The sequence below is a fragment of the Tursiops truncatus genome, chromosome 19 (genome assembly GCF_011762595.2).
Source record: "Tursiops truncatus isolate mTurTru1 chromosome 19, mTurTru1.mat.Y, whole genome shotgun sequence".
Lineage (NCBI taxonomy): Eukaryota > Metazoa > Chordata > Mammalia > Artiodactyla > Delphinidae > Tursiops > Tursiops truncatus.
In genome coordinates, this window is record NC_047052.1 from 12,498,688 (window position 1) to 12,521,392 (window position 22,705).

The window sequence follows — 22,705 nt, forward strand, 5'->3', positions numbered from 1 at the left end:
ACTGCCAGGGCAGGAGAACAAAGGCTGGGGGCCCCAGCACCTATAGCCCAACTCCATCTGCCTGGTGACAGGAATGCTCCTTTGCTGGTGGGGGAAGGGACCTTCCACTCCACACTCATAGACCCCCAAAATAAACCTGAACCCTACGTGCAGTTGTCTGGAGATGAGCAGGCAGCACCTGTGAATGAACCCCTGTGCCTGCCCGCCCCACCTCCTCCAAGTTCTTTGTCCTTTGGCTGGTGACGTCCTCGTCCCTCATCCCGGGCCTGCCCTCTGACTTGCTGCAGCCTGAGGAGGGCAGCTGCTCTGCCTCTCAGAGCCCCAGGGCCTAAGGACTTCCCCATGTCCATCGTCACTTACCGCAGACTCCCCCACTGAGCCCCAAGTGTACTCTAGAACATTCTGAACATGTCCTTCAAGTGGCTGCTACCAACCATTGCAAATGGAAGTGATTTTCCTGGTACCACACCTCTCCACAGTGTGATGTATTATACTACCAGCTTTTTTGCCTCAACCTCAGGCTCAGTCCACCCTGGGGCCTGCTCCTGCCTCGGTCAGGATTCCTGATCAGAGGACCTTGTCCGGGGTACCTGGCAGTTGTTCCCCCTAAGCCCACGAGAGGGCGCCCGACACCTCAGAGCTTAGACACCAGTATCTGCTTGGGGCAGTGGTGCCCAACACTCACCTCTGCAGGGACCTGCAGCTCTCAGCTCTGGGCCCCCCACTTCCCAGGGTCTAGCAGGTGTCTGGAGTCCTGGAAACCAATCTCTAAGCTCTCCACGCCCCTGCAGGTCCCAGGAGCCTCTAGTGCAGGCCCATCTCCCTCACCCCAAGGCCTTGGCCCTTAGGAAAAGGGCTGGGCGAGGGGCGCAGGGGAGCCAGGGGCACACTCCATCTCGCCTCACTCCCATTCTCCCAAGCCACCTCTGAGCTCCTTCCCTGCCTCCACTCCCTCCGCCCCTCCCCACCTCTCCCCTCAGCTGTTCAGGCAGCCCCTCTGGCTCCTGAGACCAGCTCAGTTCTTGGAACCCCTCCTTTCTGCTAACTTGGGGCTGAGCGCTGAGTTCGCTCCTCTGTGACATTTCTGTCCCTTGGATGTGCCAGGGGGTGGTGTGGGGCAAGTCCCATGGGCCCTCCCCCACAAGCACCCAATAAAGCGGACTCGAACCATCTAACCATCAGCCACCAGTGCCCTCCCCTCCACGCAGGCAGCCCACCACCAGCAGCCCCCCGGGGCAGCATTCTGCAGGGGCAGGCTCCTCCCCTACAGGGCAGGGCTTGTCTCTGATGTGCCCCTCAGTGCCTGGCAACTAGTAGGTGTTCAGCAAATGGCCACTTCCCCACAATTCTTTACTAGGAAAAACTCCGAACACGCAGGACAGTTGGAAGAACAAGTACACTGTTCACTGAAATACTAGCCACTGAAGATTCAACAATGAATATTTTTGCCTTACTTGCTTCGTGCTGTATTTTTTGGGGAACCATTTGGAATTGAGTTACAAATTTGTTGACATCATTCACCTACATAATTCAGCATCTATTCCCTAGGAATAAGGACCTAAAAACCTCGACACCATTAAATGGCTCCTAGATGACTGGTTTTAGTGAGGTGCCCCTTTCCAGGAAGCCCCCTCCCCTTCACGTGTGCTGGGCCCTTAGCAGAGGGAGTGGGTGGAACCCACCTCCCAGTGCCTGCCAATTCCCTCCCCTCCCGGAAAGGCAGAGTTGAGGAGAGCTGTTGGGATGGAGGATGACAGACACCAGTTTCATCTGGAAAGCCCGGACAACCCCGGTCCTACCCCCGCCCAGGAGCTGGCAGTCTGGGTCTGAATTTGGAGGAGACGGCAACCAGCAGAGGGCTGCAGTGTGCCAGGTGGGAGTGAAGTCGCTGGGGGTGGGATAGGCACCAGCCCCAGGAGCCTGGAATAGCAGCCGGCGTGGGCTCCAGCCCTGCCCCAACCCAGCTCGACCCCTCAGCTCACCCAGGGCGCTGCCAAGGCTGCCAGGCCTAAGCCACCGAGGTGGGCACAGAGGCCTCCTCTGCCTGCAGGCCCAGGGGTCAGGCAAGGAGATCCTCAGGGCCAGCTTTGCTGGAGGAATTAAATATAGAACAGGCAGACATAGTTGCCAGGCAGAAGCAGGAGGTGCTGTGAATAGAACAGTGCTCTTTGCGGTGACAAAGCCACGAGCGAGCCTGCTGTGCACGTGCCAGGGGCTTCTGGGCAGATCCTCTGACCCTCACGGTGGCCTCTGAGCCGCGTGACTTTGTTCCCACTTCACGTGTGGGGCATCTGAAGTTCAGATGAAGTCCTTTCCCCAGCGTGGTTCTGCCAGGCAAAGGAGCCCCATACAGACAGTTTAGAGCCCAGGTTTTTGCCACCATGGCGACTGCGGGTACCCCGGGTCACTACCCGACAAGCTCAGACCCACAAACTCCTCTTGAGTACTTCTCTGAAATGCTGAGCGTGCCAGTGCCTTGGCTCAGATTTGCCCACCAGCCTGCAATGCCCTTGTACAGAGCAGGTGCTTCAGCAAGTGTCTGACAGAAGACAACTGCAGAGCCTGGGCCTGGTGGGGTCAGAGCCCATAGAGGCAGCAGCACACAGGAGGCCCGAGAAGGGGCGGAGCAGGCGTCTTCCTCCACAGCTTTCTTCACAGGCTCTGCAGGAGGCTCTGGAATGCCGCTCCGGGAGCCGGTCTGGCACAGGGACAGAGGCGCCAGGTGGGCACTGCTACCTGCTGCCCTGAGCTTCCCACCCAGCCCACGGTGTGCCCACTCGTGTGAGCCCTGAGTGGCTGGTTCTAGTTCAAGGGCTCTGAGCTGGCTCAGCCCCAAACCAGGGCCTCATTCTGGGCCTCAATGAAGGATGCCCATGAGTCAGCACTGAGATGTGGCCAGAGCAACAGGAAGGGCAGGGTGTGGAATGGGGAGCCAGGGATTGGGCGGGGGGCGGTCTGGGCCAGTGCCTGGAAGAACCCGCATCCTTGCAGCCTCCATCCGCTGCAAGGTCTTTGCCCTGCAGATCTTTCCAGAAGAGTTCTGTCACGACCACTCCACAGCTGATGGCAGATAGATTCCACGAGGCTTGAATGGGTCGTAAAGCTGCGGGACTCCGGCCTGACCTGCCACGTTCCCTCACCCGGGCGTGATCGCTGAGAACCACATCACACACCTGTAGCCCCGATGCTAGCCTGAAGGAAGGCTAAGGAGGTAGGCAAGGGAGCAGGGGACAGACCGTCAACGCCCATTTCTTGATTGTGTAACAATACTTGATTAAAATGAAGTCACACAGTGCATCTTTTATTAGACATTATTTTAATACCATATCAAAACACCTTGACTAATGAAGAAAGCCTTTTCCCCCAGCTTTGAACGTATTTTTAAACATTTTATAAGGTTTTTTTTTTTTGTATTTTAAAATATAAATACAGAAACCTATCTTGCAGGGGCTGATGCCACATGTGAACATCAATGGCTAGAATGTTCTCAAACAGAATGCCTGAAAACAGGGGCAGCTGTACATATCCCTTTAATAAGTCTTTTGTTTGTCTAGGTTTTCTGGAAAAAAAAAAAATCCACAAGGGTCTAAGAAAAACGTTCAGGCATTTTTGCAGGACACTTGTGATTGTTAAATCCTCTGAACTGACCAGAACCAGGAGGGAAGAGGGGAGGAGAAATGGAAAGGAGGGGGGGAGAAGGTCCTCAGTGGGTTGGTTTTTGGCAATGAAGTCAAGATATCAGGGTCCCAAGGGGAGAAAAGTGCAAAACCAAGCCAGAAAATTGGGGAAAAAAACCAACCAAACAACAACAACAAAAAAAAACCAAGGCAGAGCGGTTGATGGAGAGACCGCCGGGTGCCGGGCACGGGAGGGCTGTGAGCTCTGCTCTGCGAGTGGCGAGAACCCGGCTCTGGTCGTTTTGTCACTGAGCGGGTTCTGGCCGGGCAGCAGACGGCAATCTGTAAACATCACGAGGGAAAACACCAGTCGACACTAGACATTTTTTTTTTATAATTTTTTTTTTTTGTAAACACTTTAGAGACAGACCCACAACGCCTTTCAAAGGTGAAAAAGAAAATGCCCTTTCCCTCCTGAGATGAGGATGAGGGGAAGGATATTGGGTGATTCTTTCTTCTCTCAAACTCGCTCTCATTCAATCTGGTGTCCTCAGGGAGAAAGGGAGAACCATTCTCTGGAAGTCAGTGCAGGAGGGGTGCCCTGTTCCCACTGGTGTCCCCAGCTCAGCTCTGCCCCAGTGTCCGAAGCCTCCTCTCAGGAACGGGGGCCTGGCTGTCCCTGTGGGGACCGTAAGATGTAAGTCGTGCTCCATCGGGCCGAGGCCAGCCGCGTGCATCCCGCTGAGGCCGGGCAGGGGCACCTGTGGTTCCGGTCTGGGGGCCCCGAAGCCAAACATCATGCCGGGAATTTGGACTTGCAGCCAGCACCAAGCTCCATTCCCTCTGCCTCACGCTTCCCCTCGCCTTTTCTTCACCCCACGTCCTCAGTTTTTGAGGTGAAGGTAAAAAGGGCAAATGTCCCTGAATAGTTTGACATCATCAGCTGTTCTGGGAGTTTACTTGGAATAAATAAAATAAACCTAACAAAGAACAAAAGAAAACAAAAAACGAGAAAAAGAGGGAGAGGGAGGGAGAGAGGGAGAGAGAGAGAGAGAGAGAGAGCGCGCAAAAGAGGCCCCGAGAGAAAGAGGGAGAAGGAGAGAGAGAGGAGAGAGCGCAAAAGAGGCCCCCAAACCCTTGGATTCACGTGAGGTGAGGTGGGTTTTGGTTTCTCATTTGGCAGAAAACAGAAGAGTGCCAGCCCAGAACTCGAGAGGGCCAGCTAGGATGGGGACAGGAGAGAATGGTCAGCAGTAAAGCAGGGCGCCTGCGGGAGAAACTGGGGTTGGACAACGGTGACAGGGGAGCACATGTGCGCATCTCGGGAGAAAGCTGGTTGTGCTGGTCTGCTGTGCAAACAGGGACTTGGGTGGCGGGGCCCCAGGTCTGGCCTGGAGGCCTCAGATTCATCTGGAAGGGGGTGAGAGCGGTGGGTGCAGGCGGGAAGAACCAGCCAAGCGCTGACTGCTGACAAGCGCTGCAGGGAATGAGGCGCCGTCCCACACTCGGTCTTGTCCAATGAGTGTGCTGTCCACGTGGGGACGCAAGCGAGATTATCCCGTCCCCAAAGAAGCAGCAGAGACACCCTTGCCACCGAGGGGCAAGGACCTGCCCTGGCCCCCCAGCAAGCACGAGGCACAGCTGGGGTGCAAAGCAGCATCTTGTCCCAGGGCTTGTGCTGCTTCTCCTGCCCAGCACTTTCCAAGGGACCTTCCTGAACCTTCCTCGGGGAGATTCGCCCTAGACACGGGGAACACGAGGGGCCTTCCCCCAACTCACCTTCCTCTACCTGGCAGGTTCTTCCTCGCAACGTGCGAGTCTGGACTCTCATCCTTCCCAGGAACCCTCCCCACCTCACGGAACCCCTGCTGCTGAGATGCTCCCCTCACCCCCGACCCCTCTTGGCCGGGGGAGGCGGGGCGTGGGGTGCCGTGAGGGCAGCTCAGCCCCCCTCTCCGCCTCCAGGCCCCAGAGCAACGCGACCCCAACCACGGGCTCACCTTTGAGAGGAGTCAGCAAGCGAGCCCAGCAGGGTCAGTCCGCGGGGTGTTCTGGACAAGATCTGTTCACTTCAAACCATGAGTCTATGCAACTGAGGGGAGACGGCAAGGGAGACACATCACCGGCTGGCCAGGCCGCTCCCTGGGGGCTAGCTCCAAGCGTCAGGAATGCCTGACGCTCACCTGCGGGGACCCCACATACCCACTGTCTGCTAGCAGGAGGGAGGACACCCAGGGGGGACCTGGCACAGCCGGAGTCCCGGTGCAGTGCGTACGGGCTTGGGCTGGACCTAGGCACTGCAGGAGGCAGGGAGTGTGCCCTCGCGAGGGACAAGGCCTCAGGGGCACGGAGCCCAGGAGGACGGCAACAGCTACGGGTCAGAGGGTGAGAGTGGGGGGCTGCCCAGGGCAGCCAGTCAACTATCTCCAAGGCTTAAAGGGCAAAGAAGTGGGAACAAAGCCCCGGCAGGCTGGTCACGGCCCTGAGCAAGCCCTCTCCGGAGTCACAGGAGCAGCCTGAGGCTCCCTCCCTAGTCTCCCTCTCAGGAGGCCCCCAGGCTCTGCCTGGCTTGGCTGGCTGTGGTGGGCAGCCAGCATCTAGTCCTCCTTCCTGGAGCAGGTGGGCCAGGGGAGGACTGGCCCTGTGGCTTGGTGTCTTTGCTCAGGAGAGCCAGACAAGAGGCCAGCGGGGAAATCCTGGTCTCTAGTGTTTACAGAAAGCACTGTCTGAACAGAGAGGGAACAGAAATTGGCCCAAGACAGCTTTCTGTAAAACATCTGGTTATTTTCAAAACAGGAACCAGACAGATCATTTGCATAAGTCTCTCCCAGAGCTGAAGATTCCCTTCTTCTGGCTCTGGTCAATGCTTTCCTGGGACACTGGAGCGCTGGGTGCTGCACCCAGGCCAAGACCCCCTCCCCTTAGGCCTCACTTGCGCCTTTCTGACACCAGCCACATCCACGTGCTGCCCCGTGGCCAGTGGCCCCGTGAGTCAGGCTTTGGAAAAGCCTGTGTGTCCGGAAGCAGCTCTGGGGCTCCAGGGGCCGAGAACAGGTGGAGGCCGCGGGCAGCACAGAGCGTCCTCCTGTCCTGGGTAAGGAGGTGTCTTCTTTCCAGTTGGAAACAAGAATGAGGCTCATGCTGGAGCCTGAGGGCGAATCTCAGTCCTGCTAATTATAGCCGCTCGCAGCACTGGGGCCCACAGGTAGTGGCTATTCCTGCCTGCTGGGCCTCTGGGGAGGAGGGGCGGGGCCAGGGCAGCCAGCACACCCCTCTGTGCTGACCACCACACCCCCACCAGACCAGGGTCTGCACACTGGAGCAGAGGGGCTCACAGAGATGGACGGGGGCTCAACCTTCCAGGGGGCAGGGGCTCCACAGGCCTCCCCGTCGGGCCCACCACCCAGGCTCTGCGCTCAGCACGTCCAGAACTCCCCACCTGCTGACCTCTGCCTCGACTCCACTCAGAGTGCTGGGGGACGGGGTGGCTAGTGACAGTCTGCCCTTCTCTCCCCCCACGCACAGGGAAGGGGCCCTCTGGGGTCTGGGGTGCAGCTAAGCTGGCCCTGCCGGCCCTCTCGTACCTTTTGTGATAAATGCACAGGCAGGGCAGCCTGGCTATCGTGTCCCCCTGAAGCAGCTCCTCCAGGCAGATCACACACTCACCCGCATCTTTAGTCAGCACGTCATCTGCAAAGGGGGGACAGAGGAGAGCGGGGGGTCAGTCACCAGCAGGCAGGGATCTAGGAGCTGCTTGGGACTGCATGGGTCACCTGAGTCAGCGAAAGCCCAAGAGAGACCTTGATGTAAGGGTCCTCACTGTGGACACAAGACACGCAAACCACACACTAACTACCTGAAGACAAAATGGGATTAATCACCAAGTAAGCGGCCCAGGCGATGAAGGACGAAAAAGGCTTGGAGAGGAGGAGACATGCAGCAGAGGCAGCACGAGACAGAATGGTTCCCTGAACAGACTTTCCCCCTAAACATACACACCGACCAGGTGCACTGGATTTCTGGTTTGGAAAAAATGGTGATGAGGAGAGTGGTACGAGGCAAGGGTGAAGGGAAGAAACGGGTACCCCAGCAAATACGCGTACATGTGTGTCCACGGCAGCATTATTCACAAGAGCCAAAGGTGGAAGCAACCCAAAGGTCCTCCAGCGGATGAATGGAGAAATGAACCGCGTGGACCCACACAACAGCGTATCCCCTCAGCCAGGAAAGGGGTGGAGAGCTGACGCCTGCTGCAACGTGGGTGCACCTTGAAAACATGGTGCCGAGTGGAAGGAGCCAGATGCAAAAGGCCACCTGCTTTCTGATCCCGTTTATGTGAAATGTCCAGAGGAGGCAAATTCAGAGACAAAAAAGTAGGTCAGGGGCTGGGGGCAGGGGGCACTAGGGAGTGACTGCTTAATGAGTAAGCGATTTTCCTTTGTTTTTCTTGTGGTAACGTGAGATCTCTTAACATAAGATCTACCCTCTTAATAAAAATGTAAGAGTACAGTCTACTATTGTAGGGAAGCCCCATACCTGAAACTTTCTGCCAGTTGAATAGCAATTGCCTGCTTCCCTCTCCCCTGTCAACACTTCTACTCTCGGGTTCTATGGGGCTGACTGCTTTAGCTCCTTCATGTGAGTGGAGTCACGCAAGGAGCTCCTTCTGGGATGATGACATGTTTGGAACTAGACAAGAGATGGTGTTGCACAACATTGTGAATGTCCCAAATGCCACTGCACTGTACACGTAAAAATGGTTACTTGTGTGTTATACAAATTTTAACTCAGTTAAGTATTTAGAAAAGACACCCCACACCCCATCAGAAAAGAATGAATGGAAGGGAGCCGCTGCCCACCACGGCCCCAAGCGAAGCCGTGGCCAGGACAGCCCGAGCACAGCAGGGGGCCGAGCCAGCATCCCCTGCGACACTTCTATGACATTCTGGGCACTGGCGACTCAGTGAATAAGCCACGGTCTCAGGATTCAAGAAACTCATAGCCTAGCAGGGGCGGTTGAACAAGAAGACGGAAATGAACAGCACAGGAATTCCTGGAAGTCTTACGACACACACAGATCCAGATGTGAGAAGTCCGGGAGATGCCCAATCGGGGTGGGGACTGTTCAGGGAGGGCTATTCCGGGCAAAGGGGACAGCATCTGTGCACCTGGCAAGGCAGGATGTTTGCTGTAGTAGGTGCAGAGTCCTGGGGCCGTGGGGGGCGGGTAGGTGAGACCCATTTCCTGAGGACGGACTTGTATCCTGCTGTGCTACCTGGCCTTTATCTGGGTCACTGAAGGGCCTTGGAGACGCACTGATCACATCTAGTCTCCTGAAACTACTGGAAATGACTGGAAGAGCCCACAGATGGGGAGCCTGCTATGGAGGCTAATGCCGGGTGCAGGAGAGATGAACTCAAGGCCGGCACCAGCAATGCGGGGAGGTGGATGGCATGAATTGGGGCAGCTGGGCAAACGGGGGCCAGGGGAGGGGAGCGCACACTTGTCAGAGCGAGAGGGAGCCAGAAGGAGGCCCAGCTTGGGAAGTAATGATGAGCTCAGAGCTGGGTGGTAGGCGCTGACCGAGCGTCTCCCCCAGGACGCGCTAATGGAAACCTGCTGGAGTCCATTCAAGTCCAGATCTGGGGTTTAGAGGAGAGATGTGGGCAACAGGGGTAGATGTGGGATAAAGAGCTTAGACAAAGCTCAAGAAGGCAGACGACTGAACCCAGGTGAATTCTGATATTTGAAAGGCAGGTGAGAGAGGTGAAGTCAGCAAAAGGTTACCCGGAAGTTCTCAAAACCATAGGAGAAGTACCCTGAGAACAGGTTCTGGATGTAAAGAGAGCAAAGCCTGAAGCAGGGCAACTCCCCACTTTTGAAAGATTTTAACTGATCGTGAGCACTGCCAATGACACACACTGAGATTTCACGTGTGTTCAGTGCCTCAGGATCTTACAAGCCGGGCAGGGTACACGGTGTCATTCCTGTTTTGCAAAAGGGGACACTGCAGCCAGAGAATCAGACACCTTGCCGAAGTCAGAGAGCTCGTGAATGGGGCAGGGCCAGGGACCCTCTGTGGGGCTGCCCTCCACCACTGCAGTTTCTTTGTGCCCTCTGATAACTTTAGTGGAAGGGGAAGCATCTGGGGCCCATAAAATGAGGATTCTTCATGGCCTAGAAGGGTATGGTGACTCAGAGCCCCCCATCAGGAACCCCAAGGAAAACAACTAAGATAGAGTCAACTCAATACTTAAGTCCTTATGCACAAGAGCTGGGAGAGAAGTCACTTTCAGCTTCCAGGCCACCAGGACAGCCTGTGGTCATGTTCTCTGTTAAGATCTGCCTAACCCAAAGCCCCAGAGCCCACCTGAAAGGGCGACGTGGAGGGAAGAGCAGACAGCACACAGTCGGTCTGCCACTGGAGTGTCACCTCAGACTCCAAACGTGGCAAGGGGCACATCTGTAAAAGGGTATGATCCCATTTTTAAAAAAGCACTAGATACCACACACATTTAAATATTTGTGTGTGTGGAAGCACAGGAAAAAGTCTGGAGGGAAACACACACTTTAATAGTAGTGGAGGAAAGGAGGATTAGAAGAAAAATATTTTTATATATTTTTGAACTGTTTGAACAGGCATTACTTTTATAATTAACAACCCCCAATAAAGAAACAGACTAGTGTTTTCGTTTCACTCTGAAATGTATCGAAAGGATAATACGGATTGGTGGGTGGAGAGACATGTGATAGAGCAAGTACAGTATAGTGCACACTCTAGGTGGGGGGTATTTTGTTTTTTACTGCAAAACTCTCAACTTTGCTGTACGTTTGACATTTTTCATAATAAAATACTAGGAGGAAAAAACTCCAATAAAGACGGGAGGAAAAATAGACCAGCTCTGAGAAGGCAGTCACTGCAGACCTTCCTGGGCATTTATTCCCACTCTCTTTGTCTCCGGCATCTCATCTGTAAAGTGAGGATCTGGGATACAGCCCCTTGTCCGTGCTTCTCTCCTCACTTATGATTTCCTTGGGAACACAGCAGCATTACTGATTCCGAATCAGCGTCCCCTTCTGATTGGTGAGTCAGCTGGGAGTCCAGGGGCAAGTCAGAATTCCCTCAGTCCCAAACGGTTTTCTGCATGAGCTGCGCTCTGTCTGTCCTGTCAGGTCCAGGCTGGGATAGGGGGCGGGAGCCAGGCAAGGGGATGAGACCTGGGGCTTGCTTCTTCAGCGGGACTGGACTGGACTCTCCTCTTTTCTCGCTAGGTATCACTAGGGGAAGGGGAAGGAGAAAGAGGCACGAGGGCAGTTCATCTTCTTATCAAGGACTCAGACTTGAGCACATGGAGGCTAGACACTGGACTTTTCTTAAGAGCAGTCGATCGCCACCACACAACCCATTACAGAGCATCTTCAGGCACACTTAGCAGCCAGCCTGGGTCTGCAGCACGGATGGGAAGAACTAAACCGCACAGCTGCCTGCCAGGCTGGCACAGTGGGGAGCACATTTCACCAGCACCCAGAGCCCTGGCTGCAAAAGGCTGCCTGAGGGGTCCTGGGATGAAGAGGAGCCAGGGCTGGGACCCTGAGAGCACGGGGCAGCAGGGAGTGCTCACTCCCAGCGCAGTGCCCGGGGAGCGACAGCTCCCCACAGCGGAAGGCAGGAGCCCAAATCCAGCCACAGGCCTGAGTGGGTTGGGTAAAACTTCCCGTCCCGATCCCTGGGCTCTAGGAGTGAGCAGCCCCCAGGCGTCCCTGGGCGCCTAGCAGGCGAGGGGAAACGGCTGGAGCTGAAGCCTGGCTATCACCCAGACCCTACGAGGCTTCCGCACTGTTGTGATGGGAGCCTGCTGTCTGCTGTCGGAGGACCTTGCAGTCTGAAGCCGGGGCACAAGTTAAGGCCGCTCTGCAGATGGACCCAAACGCCCCCGGGCACCCGAGGTCCCTAGAGGAGGGGGGCTCAACCGATGCTGGCTGATGAGAACACAGAACCAAGCTGTGCTTTCTTCCCTTTTCTTACTGCCTCTCAAGCACCCACAGCCGCCAGCTGCCCGACACTGTGTGCAAAGCCAACGGCCCTGCCCACGGGGGAGTGCGGAAGTGTGCCTGGCCTGAGGGATGGTGCTGACGGTGCCAACGCCTGGCCCTCTAGCCAGCCCAGAGTGGCGGGCGATGCTCTCTGTGACAGCGCTGCGGTGGGAGGCGATGGCACACTTCTGCCCCCTCCCTGACAGCTGCCGTTTATCTGAGAAAAGTGATCGAGGAGGAGGAGGAGAAAAAGGAGCCCTCACTTCTTTGGGGCCAGCTGTATGTCACAAATGTCGCACACACATCTCAGTGAGTCCTAAAGACCCTGGGGGTGGGGGGTCTGTGCTTCAGCTCAGGCAGCTGGTAAGTGGCCATGACTCCCACGCCAAGTTCCTTCCACTTGGCCACCCTGCCTCCTTTCCTTAAAAGACCAGGCGGTAGAGTCTCTTCCTTGCGGCTGGAAACCACCACCCATCTCACAGACAGCTTCAGATCTTCCTCTTTGTGAACTTGGTGGAGGAACCTGGGTGCTCAGCATGAACAGGCCAGGCTGAGGGAGCTGTACTGCTGCCCTGCAGAGAGCACAGGCTCGATGTCCCCCGAGGGGACCCGCAGAGCTGCCGGCGGCATGGAGGGAAGGCTGGTGTGGTGCAGCTGAGCGGTGCCGTACAGAACCCACTTCCCCTGCTGCCTGATGGCAGTCACGGTCCTGGGAGGAAGGAAGGTGGGAGCCAGAGGGAGAATCCCCAGCAAATGACTCAGAAACAAAGTCTCCACCGCCAGCCTCATTTCCAGCCTAGGTGTGGAAGAGCCCAGGCTTGCAGACCCTTCGGCATGCGCAGAGGTGCTGGCCCAGCCTCCTGGGGGACAGGAAGGGGCAGTGCTACCACTGCCAGGCGTCGCCAGCTCCCCTCTTGGGAAATCTCCAGGCAAAGGGGAGACTTTGAGTAGACAGTTCCCCTACCAGCAGTGGCGTCTCCACCGCAACCCACAGACTGTGAGGCACGACCCAATTGTTCTGGATCCAATTGTTCTGACGAGATGGGCTGCGATCACAAGCAGAGCGGCTCCGCAGGGCTTCATGTTTACGGAGGCTGCCCTGTGACCCCATTCAGTCCCCTCTCCTCCGGTCTCCCTTCCACCCACTCCTCATTCACCCAGCGGCCTGCTGGGAGTCCTCCTCCCTTCCCTCCTGCAGGAAGAGCGCCCAGACAGACACCTCCAGACAGACACCTCGCAGCCAGACTCAGCCGCTGCTAGGCATCGAACAATACCTCCTGGCAGTGCCCCACTGGGCTGGGCACACTCCCCGGCCAGAACCTGGCTCCCCAAGGTCCAAGAAAAGGCACTGCCATCCCAACCACAGGATCGCTGGGAGCAGAGACACAGGCCAAACAAGCACTATTTACACAGGTCTGCTGGCTGGGGCTAAACTAGCAGGAGGCATTCCTGCTTTGGGGGGAGCCAGATTCCCTTTCCTTTAAAGAAACCTTGTGTGACATTTATCATTTCAAGAGCCCTGAAGTTGGGGGCAATGACTGTCAGTAGAGAGGAGGGATGGATGGTCAGGACCTAAGAAGCAGGGCATGGGTCTGCGCCCCAGAAGAAAGCAAGGGGGGGAAGAAACTTTTGAAGCTGCTTTGACAGCCATCAAGCTCTCTTAATACTGCTGGCAAATGGACCTGCCACACGCCAGACTCTCCCAGAGCCAAGGACCCCTGGCTGGTCCTGGAACCAGGGTCTCCTCGGCTTTCAGTGGACAATCAGTCATCTGTCACGACCCCCCTCCACTCCAGTACTGTGAGTCTCTTCTGTTCATAGCAGAATCAGGCCCCTCATCTCGAGGCTTGTTTTGCTGGCTGACCAGTATGATGGTCAAAACCTGAGTGCATGTTCTTGAGAATGCAAGTTCCCGCATCTCAGAACCACAAACAGATATTGGAAAGGAAGAGAAATTACAAGGCCCAATCATGCTGACCACATTTACCTGCAGAAAGGGGTCCCGGTCCCCCCAGCTCTCTCTCATCTTTGAGGGGTCCTGGGTTCAGAGCTGCCCACTGAAGAGAACGGAGGATAGAAGATTCTGCGCTCTGCGGTGCAGCTCCCTTCCCTACCCCTCCGAATGGGTCACCAGGACTCACAAACCAGGTGCCTGCCAAGAAGCACCAGTTACTGGCCTTCACATTTCTCTTGAGCACTGGGTAAACCAGTTAAACTAGTCTTGCCTTTCCAAAACTGGCTTTTTTTTTTTTTTTTTTTAATCTGGCAGGTGGCTACTGGAGGCCTTCCAACCCACGGCTCAGGCCAACCCTCATAATAAGAAAAATACTACTTTCTATCTGTCTCATTTAGGAGGTTTCTACTCCCCCCCCCAACTTGGTGGTTAACTAAATTTCATCTTATATAACCGCTATAAATTTCCTAAAAATTTCCCCAACTGGTGCCAGCAGCTACAGGGAGGGTGTGTGCGTGTGTGTGTGTGTGTGTGCGCGTGTGTGTGCGCGCGTGCGTGCGTGTGTGTGTGCATGTGCGTGTGTGTGCGTGTGTGTGTGCAGATGGGAGTGACCAGGAATCCCAGTGAATCTTCACAAGAATACAGCACTTCTTAATCCACTAAGGAAGTCTCAGATTCTCCCCTTTCCAGAAAGATTCTGGGAGTTCTACACCTCACAAATGCTTTAAGTCTCCTCACTTTTTTCTTTTTTGGTAGAAGAGATAAAGCGAAGCTGGGGAGCTCAGGATGATAAGAAATCATTGGTAAAATACGTTACTGGCAAAACCAAAATAAATACCTAGAGGTCCGACCTGGGACTTCGGCCTAAGGCCCCGAAAGGCCTGTGCCTTATCTGAACTAAAACAGGCCCTAGACCAGCCCGGAGACTCACACTCCATATACAAACCCCAAGTGACAAATGCCTTTCTCTTATCCGGAAGGGTTAGGTGTCTTTAGAAAAGACAAAGGCTGAATGTGAGGAATCCAGCTGTGATGGAGGGGCCAGGCCACTGTTTCTGAAGCACTTTCCTCACCTTAAGACACATTCCACTGATGGGACCAGGAACAACATGCCTTTCTTTGCCTCAGGTGGTAAAGGACTGGTTTTTGCAAAAGAGATCGTCCAGTTTAAAGCTTCTAATTTACACTCACACTCACACACTCTCTCTCTCTCTCTCTCACACACACACACACACACCCAAAGAGGTAGCTTTTCAATGAGAGGAAGGAAGAAGTGAGAAGAGACCAAGAACAGCCATGGTTATGCCTCAGACTGGTTGGCCAACCTCTGCTTCCTCTAAGGGGACTCCGACTCTGAGTGTGGCTTCTGCAGGCGACCTGTGCTCGGGCTGGGCTGTCAGGACTGCTCTCCAGGGCTGCCTCTCTTTGGAGGCAAAGAGGAAAGGCAAGGAGGACACCTATGGGGGCACTGGCACGTACGTGCTCACATGGAAGAGGCGCTGCAGGTATCCCGGGCAGTTCTCCAGGAGAGAAGCCCATGCCCTCACCTCCCCCACTGTCCAAGCCGGGCATGTGGGTCCTCCTTACAGAGTGGCCCCAAGAGCGCTCTGCCCTCCACAGCTGCCCTGCAAAGTTCTCCCTCATGACGCCAAGAGCCCAGGCCTGTCGGGTGAGCCCACTCTGAGGCTGCTTTGTGTTCTCATGACAGCAAGGCAGTGTCCACAGAGAACTCTGCCCAGCACCCCATGGGACAAAAAGCAGCCTTCACGGGGGTGCTGTGCACGTGGGAAATAAGTGAACACGGTTTCTGAGGCCACGGCGGGGGAGGGCTGTCAGCCGCGGGAGAAGACTCAGTCATCTCCCTCCCTGGTCCCAGGCAGAGACAAGGAACGAAGTGGAGCTGAGCATCTTCGACGAGCCTGACGGGGAGCCCAGAGCTTGAGGGACGAGACTCAGAGACTCAGCATCAGTCAGTCCCCAGGGATGCGACAGGCTGTCCCTTGGGGAGAACGGGGGCTCCCTGGACAACCAGGGAGGAGAGGAAAGGGAAGGACACCTGGGCTCAGAGATGGCAAAGGTCACCAGACCACGTGTATCTGAGACAAAGGGTAACTGGCCAGCCGGCCCATGTCCAGAATCTGTTGGTGGTGCAAGAAAAGAGATCAGAGAATAGCAGGACGTGTCTTCAGGAGAATCAGGTAATCAGATTCGCCAGATTAATTTCGCAGGAACAATCTGGAATTATCTGGCCTACACAGGTGGGTCTGAGGAGGCAGGAGCCCAAGGAAGGTCTGTAAGGAGAGTCGACCTGGGAAACTTTCACGGACAGGATGGGGGTCAGGTGATGCGGGCCCACCTCCTGCCCAGCCCTGGGGCCCTGAGAAATCTCAGTGCTGTTTTCCTAAGCATCGTCGTGACTCTAACCTACAAGGCAGGCCGGGGTTGGGGTCAGGTCGGGCACACCCCTCTCAGATCCAGTGCCCATTCTCGTAGAAGACACAGTTCTCTGAGGAACGTGGTTTGAAGACCAAACTAAGCACGTAAGGATGGAAAGCCCAAGAGTCACTGGCAGCACAGGGTGCAAGGAACTCAAGAGCAGACAGTCCACTTCAGAAAAGGATGAAAAGAAACCCAGGGATGGCCTTGCATCTCTCGGGGCGGCTGTAACTTCCTGAGCACTGACCATGTGTCAGGCTCCGGACTGAAAGCTTTTATGTGTAATATCTCACTTTATTCTGACAAAAATCCTACGAAGCCTGTACTGAAATCCCCATTTTAGGGACCAGAAAACCAAGGCTCTGCAAACTGAGCACTTGTTCAAGACCGCACAGCCAGTAAGTAAGTGGCCAAGGCAGGCTCTGAACCCAGAACAGTTGAGCTCCAAGCCTCCCCCAAAGTAAACCAGGCAGGTGCTGACCCTCGTTCTGTCCACAGAGGTGCCGTGGCAGGGGCGTTTCACTGAGTCCCCCGTTGTACTCACTGCTCAGCCCCGCGGCCGCCTCCAAAGCAGGAAGCAGCACAGCCTCGGGGCAGCGATGAGGTGGCAGGTCAGCATTCTCAATCCCCAAAGGTGTCCACAAATCACACCTACTCTACTGTGGAGAGTCAGGCTGAAGCACTGTGTGCAAGGCACAGCCCAGACTCCCTTCCCCACAGAGGGCTGGCGCTCCCGCTGGGCCCTCTGCTGTCAGCTGTGTGACCAAGGCCTGTCTCCCGACCACAGGGGCAAGGAACTAAGTGGGTGGAAGAAAGGGCAGGGCTAACTGGCCACCCAAGGGACTTCCAGACCCCATCCCTATGCCTTCCTCCCTGCTCCACTCCTCTTGCCGGAAGGCGGGGTGGACATGCTGCCCAGAGCCACGGAGGCTGCAAAGACCCTTCCTCAGAGCTCCCCTCCACACCTCCCGCCCCAGCTAAGCTCTTACCGTTGTAGGAGAGGCGAGGTTTGCTCAGACACATTATAAAGTGCATTTCCATCTCGTCGGAAGCCACAGACTTAGAGCAAATGGGGCACTTGAAACCTGAAAAAGAGGAAATAGAATGAAATGTTTTTTTCCAAACCAAACATATCCATCATAAATGTGGAAACTCTTAGGTGACTCTGGCCATTGTGGGGTCAGAGTCAAAATGGCGAATTACAGTCTAGATACATCCTACCGCCTACTTCTTCATTAAAGGCAGGTAACATGTTGTTTTCTGATTACAGCCTCCAATTCCCATTTTTTCACTGGGGCTCACCCTTGTCATGCCCCTTGCTTAAGTTTATCAGAAGTCACTGACAGCTGATTTGAGTTTTATTTTCTTTTAGACCCTTTCCCCTTTCCCAAGGGGTCCAGTGGGCAACGGGGACAGGGAGGCATCGATCTAATCAAGGCAACCAAATAATCTGTCTTTGAATAATAAGAGTTAAATTTAACATCCTTCCGCCTCCCAGCCCTCAAACCACTTGGCTGGATCACCTGTGGCAGGAATCCCTATAGTCCTGGGCGCCTCCATCCCTCATCCAGAGCATCTTTCCTCCCGTGGCTCAGGCAGCTGTCCTCCGAGAGTGTGCGAGCCACAGGCGGCCCTCCAGAGCGCTCCCAGATGCCACACATGCCTTGGCCATATGCCACCAAGAGTAACAGCTGTTTCACAACGATAGGCGACAGACCCTGCTGTTTTATTCCCGAGGAAGTTTGCTTATACACCCAGGGAGCTTCATCGGAACTGTATCAGTATTGGAGACTTTGGTTGAGAATCTTCTGAGCTGAACTCCATTAAGTAAACCTAGTCCTTTGATCTAGTTTTTAATAAATTATTTTTTGACCTATTTTTATAGATAAATACAGATCCACTATTTTCAATTTCCCCCATTTTACTTTTATTAAAATTGCTTTCAGGGCTTCCCTGGTGGCGCAGTGGTTGGGAGTCCGCCTGCCGATGCAGGGGACACGGGTTTGTGCCCCGGTCCGGGAAGATCTCACATGCCGCGGAGCGGCTGGGCCCGTGAGCCATGGCCGCTGAGCGTGCACGTCCGGAGCCTGTGCTCCGCAACAGGAGAGGCCACAGCAGTGAGAGGCCCGCGTACCGCAAAAAAAAAAAAATTGCTTTCAAATGGGGAATTCCCTGGCGGTCCAGTGGTTAGGACTGTGTGCTTTCAATGCCGAGGGCCTGGGTTTGACCCCTGCTCGGGGAACTAAGATCCCACAAGCCGCACGTTGCAGCCAAAAAATAAAAAATAAAATAAAAATTACTTTAAAATGGATTACTTCTTTTCCATTCTACCAAAAAGATTGAAAAGTTATCTATTTACTTGTCCACATTGAATTTTAAACATCACAGCTGCTCCCTTTTGTGACCATAATCCCTACTTTCTCAGTCTGGAATTCCTAGGTCAAATACAGCACACTAAAATATTGTTGTGAAGATCAGACTCTTCTATTAATTTGCAGTCAAAATGTCCCACGCACAGTTTCACTGGATGCTGGTAATATCTATCAGCAATATTTACTATGAGGCGAGGGTTCATGTTGACTGTTAGCTGCTCCAGGAGAACAGGAGTTCACACCTTCACCAGTGTCCTTCCCGAGGGGAGTCGCTCATTCTGTATGGAAAGCCCTCCACTCTGGCAGCTAGTGGTGCTCAGACAGGAAGCAAGCTGGCTCCCACGTTCCCGTGTAGGGCACAAGCACTTTGCTTTAAGTCTTCTCCAGACCCTCCTCTCTTCAGTGACAATGCTCTGAGCTACAGGACCAGACAGAAAATCCACAGTCCGGTTCACTCCAGGCAATGTGGACCTCAGACTCCGTGGCACCGTTCCCATTCCTCCAACCCCTTTCCTCAAAGAGCTTTAGCATCTAAGTGTCTTGGCTAAAAATTCTTGGAAGTGCTACCATCCCAAGGACTCTGGCCAAGCTTTGAGAAAGGGCTGTATTTTCTGATCTCTGGATGCTTTTGAATCCATTAATGACAAAACCAGAAGACAGAAAAGAAACGTGATGGGGGAGGGTCCATCCCCAGTTTCCTGGCACAGGTGAGTAATGAACTCGAGTCTGGTAGAATGAGGATGCTCTTCACATCTAACCTAAGTCCCTCTGTACCCTTGAATCTACCCTCATGGCTGTGCCCTGCAAATAAACCAATACTTAAATAACATTCCATAGAATGACCAGCCATTGGGAGATTTGTTCACCCTTTTTTCTGACTCAAAAGACCAAGGTTGGGTCTTCCCTGGTGGTCCAGTGGTTAAGACTCTGCGCTTCCAATGCAAGGGGCACGGGTTCGATCCCTGGTCGGGGAACTGAGATCCCAACATGCTGCGTGGTGCGGCCAAAAAAATAAAAATTAAAAATTTATTAAAAAAATGTTTTAAAAAGACCAAGGTTTTGCAACCCTTTTGACTACAGGATGCTTCCACTTTAAACTTGCTAAGTTAGCACGCTGTCTGCGGGCTGAGGGCTCAGGGCTGCAGGCAGGCCAGGATGGACGTGCTTAGACAGGTCCTCTAACACTATGTCCTGATGCAGCCACTGGGAGGTGGTAAAGTGATTTCTTACTAAAGAAAAGCCCTTCACCTCGTACATTACTCACTTTTCTGATAACTCAGAACACAGTCATTGTTGTTGCTACAATAGCATCATTCAAACCCTCACATCCCAACGTGATTCCTTGAGTACAGGAGAGGGGTCGAGTTACAGCTACGGTGCTGGGAAGAAGGCCACCCCACAAGAAGGTCTAGGAAGGAATGTCACCCGATGTTTATGTCCTAGGAAAAAACAAGTTGAGACTCACAGGTTTAGACCAATCCTCTCACTGTACAGATAAAGAAAGAGACCCCAGTGAGGCCATCAGTCAAACAATTTAGGGGCGGAGCTGAGACCAGAATCAGATTTCTTAGCTCCCAATCTAAAGTCCTTGCCATTAGGGAAGAAAAAGCTGACCGCAGGTGTGATATTGTGATTTATAGTCAGAAGTATACACTTGGTCTTTGTCCGGTTTCTGGCATAGAGCTCCTAAAACCCTTGGAATTCCCTAAGACCAATTATATTTGGTTTTCTGTCATCACTTCCTGAAATAGCTCCAGAGCCAAAGGTGAAAGGATGAAAAGGAGTGTCTTGTTATTCATAACCAGCCCCTTTCAACCACACCAGAGTTTATGTTAATGAGGTGACTTCTGGAAAGCCCTAGTTAACCTAAGGATGGGGGCTGGTTGCCAAGGGAACCAACCCTGTGATTAGAGGACTGGAACTTTCAGCCCCACCCTCGACCTGGAGGTTGGATCAATCACCAACGGCTAATGATTGAATCAATCATGCCTATGTAATGGAGCCCCCATAAAACTCCAAAAGGACAGGGTCTGGAGAGCTCCCGCGCCGGTGCACACATGGAGATCTGAGGAGAGTGCTGTGCCTGGAGACAGCGTTGGCCCTGTGCCCTTTCCCCACACCTTGCCCTGTGCTTCTCTCCCCTTGGGCTGTTCCTCAGTTACATCCTTTTATAATAAACCATTGATCTGGTAAGTAAAATGTTTCTCTGAGTTCTGGGAGCCACTCTAGCATATTAAACAAATGTGGTGGTTGGGGCATGGGAACCTCCAATCAATAGACAGTTGGGCAGAAGCAGAGGTGACAACCCGGGCTTGTGATTGGCATCTGAAGTGGGGGCAGTCTTGTGGGACTGAGCCCTTGACCTGTGGGATCTGATGCTATCTCCAGGTAGATGCTATCAGAATTAAGCTAATTGCTTGGTGGTGTTGGGAAACACATCTCGGAACAGGGTTTTAAAAAAGAGGTGGGCTGGGAAATATTATGTCTTGCAGGAAGCACCACTATAGTAGGGAGAGACCTATATTCTAATGAAAGCAAGGTCATTACCACTTGCATCACCTAACTCTGCGCGCGCGCGTGTGTGTGTGTGTGTGTGTGTGTGCGCGCGTGCGTGTAAGGCTCAAAAAAATAACTCAGGGTCTGTCATGAGTGGGAAAGACCAAGATAACCTGGCTTTTCCAGCCTCAAGACCTTGGCAAGTTATCTACTCTTCCTGGACCTCAGTCCTTCATCTGAAAAAGAGACATTTACCTCCCTTTTGAGGATCAAATGAGATGAGAAACCTGAAAGCACACTAAAAAGAAGCTAAACAAATGAACAGTGGTATCATCATCATCAAGCCAGGCAGTGCTTGACAAGGAGGAAGGAACAGGCTGGAGAAGGGATTTGGGGGGTGGGCTGAGAGATGGGGGTGACGGACCAGCAGGGCACACTGGCCACAGGTCATGCAAAAGTGTGCTGGGGGTGGCCAGCGGCCATCACTGCTGGTCGCATCTCTTCAGAGCACAGAACTTTGGAGCACTGTGTGTGGCACTTTCTGTATAGCCGACGTGGCACTGAACACACTGAGGTCCCGCCCACTTGTGCACATGATGATAAATAACAGCTTGCATTTACGTTGCTATGGGAAGCCACTGGGCTTTACGTGTCTTCTCATTTGCCTGAATATGAGGTAGGTACTAACGTTAACTCTGTTTTGCAGAAGAGGACACCAAGGTAGGTCACTTGCCCAAGGTAACGCAGCCAGAGCGCCAGAGCTGGCACACAACCAGGAAGTCTGACCACCCAGTGTGCACCACGTTCCCTGGGCTGTGGGACAGGCTGACTGGTACAGAAGGAGGAGACACATGGCAAAAAGGATGTGAGGGCTTCTCTGGTGGCGCAGTGGTTAAGGATCCGCCTGACAACGCAGGGGACACGGGTTCAATCCCTGGTCCGGGAAGATTCCACATGCCGTGGAGCAACTAAGCCCGTGCGCCACAACGACTGAGCCTGCGCTCTAGAGCCCACGAGCCACAACTACTGAGCCCATGAGCCACAACGACTGAAGCCCACGAGCCTAGAGCTCGTGCTCTGCAACAAGAGAAGTCACCACAATGAGAAGCCTGCGCACCACAACGAAGAGTAGCCCCCACTCGTCGCAACTAGAGAAAGCCCGTGCATAGCACTGAAGACCCAACACAAATTTTTATAAATTTATAAAAATTTATTTTTATAAATAAATTACAAAAAAAAAAAGAATGCAAAATGCTGCAAAGACACACGGTAGCACCAAATATTCACCTCAAACCTTCCACATCACCCCAGCAATTTCTCCTGAAGCACCCATGGTCCTGGATAATCTCATAACCTGTAACAAAACTGATAATTTTTTCCTGGGAATTCTGTTAATATGGAAGGACAGAGCTCTGCTTTCCACTCGGGCACTGAGCCTATAGCATTGGTTCTAAGACACTGAGTTTGCAAATTACCTTTTAAATGGAAAATAAAGGGCAAAAGGTAAGAGGGATGGAAAAATATGGAGAGCCTCGGGGCGGGGGGGGGGGGTGGGGAAACTAGTGTCCCCACCTTCTTTCCCAAGAGGTCATCCAATGATCAAAATGGATGTTACCACTCTCCCACCCCAATCTTTTCTCATAACTGTCCAGTCACGATTCAGCATCAATAGCCCTATGTAATAATAAACACTATGATGTCTACGAGCCATCTGAAGGTTAAAAAAATTCTAGGAAATTTTGATACCATTTTGGAAAAAAGTCCCAACTGAATTAAAATCAGCCCGGCAAACAAAG

General features: G+C 53.6%; 1 protein-coding gene across 6 annotated transcripts in view; it reads right to left on the reverse strand.

Annotated features, from left to right (window-relative positions):
- Nucleotides 1-3,077: 3,077 nt before the first annotated feature.
- Nucleotides 3,078-22,705, reverse strand: part of ZNRF1 (zinc and ring finger 1) — a 99,864-nt gene continuing 80,236 nt past the window's right edge. Inside the window, exons 2-5 of one of the 6 annotated variants that reach the window (XM_073796806.1) lie at nt 17,031-17,126; nt 7,202-7,307; nt 5,618-5,709; nt 3,078-3,203 (exon numbers count right to left, since the gene is read on the reverse strand). In XM_073796806.1, the coding sequence (XP_073652907.1) occupies nt 5,652-5,709; nt 7,202-7,307; nt 17,031-17,126 (260 nt within the window). In that variant the 3' untranslated portion in view covers nt 3,078-3,203; nt 5,618-5,651. The other 5 variants (XM_019941043.3, XM_019941050.3, XM_019941058.3 and 2 more) reach the window with 5 other exon arrangements.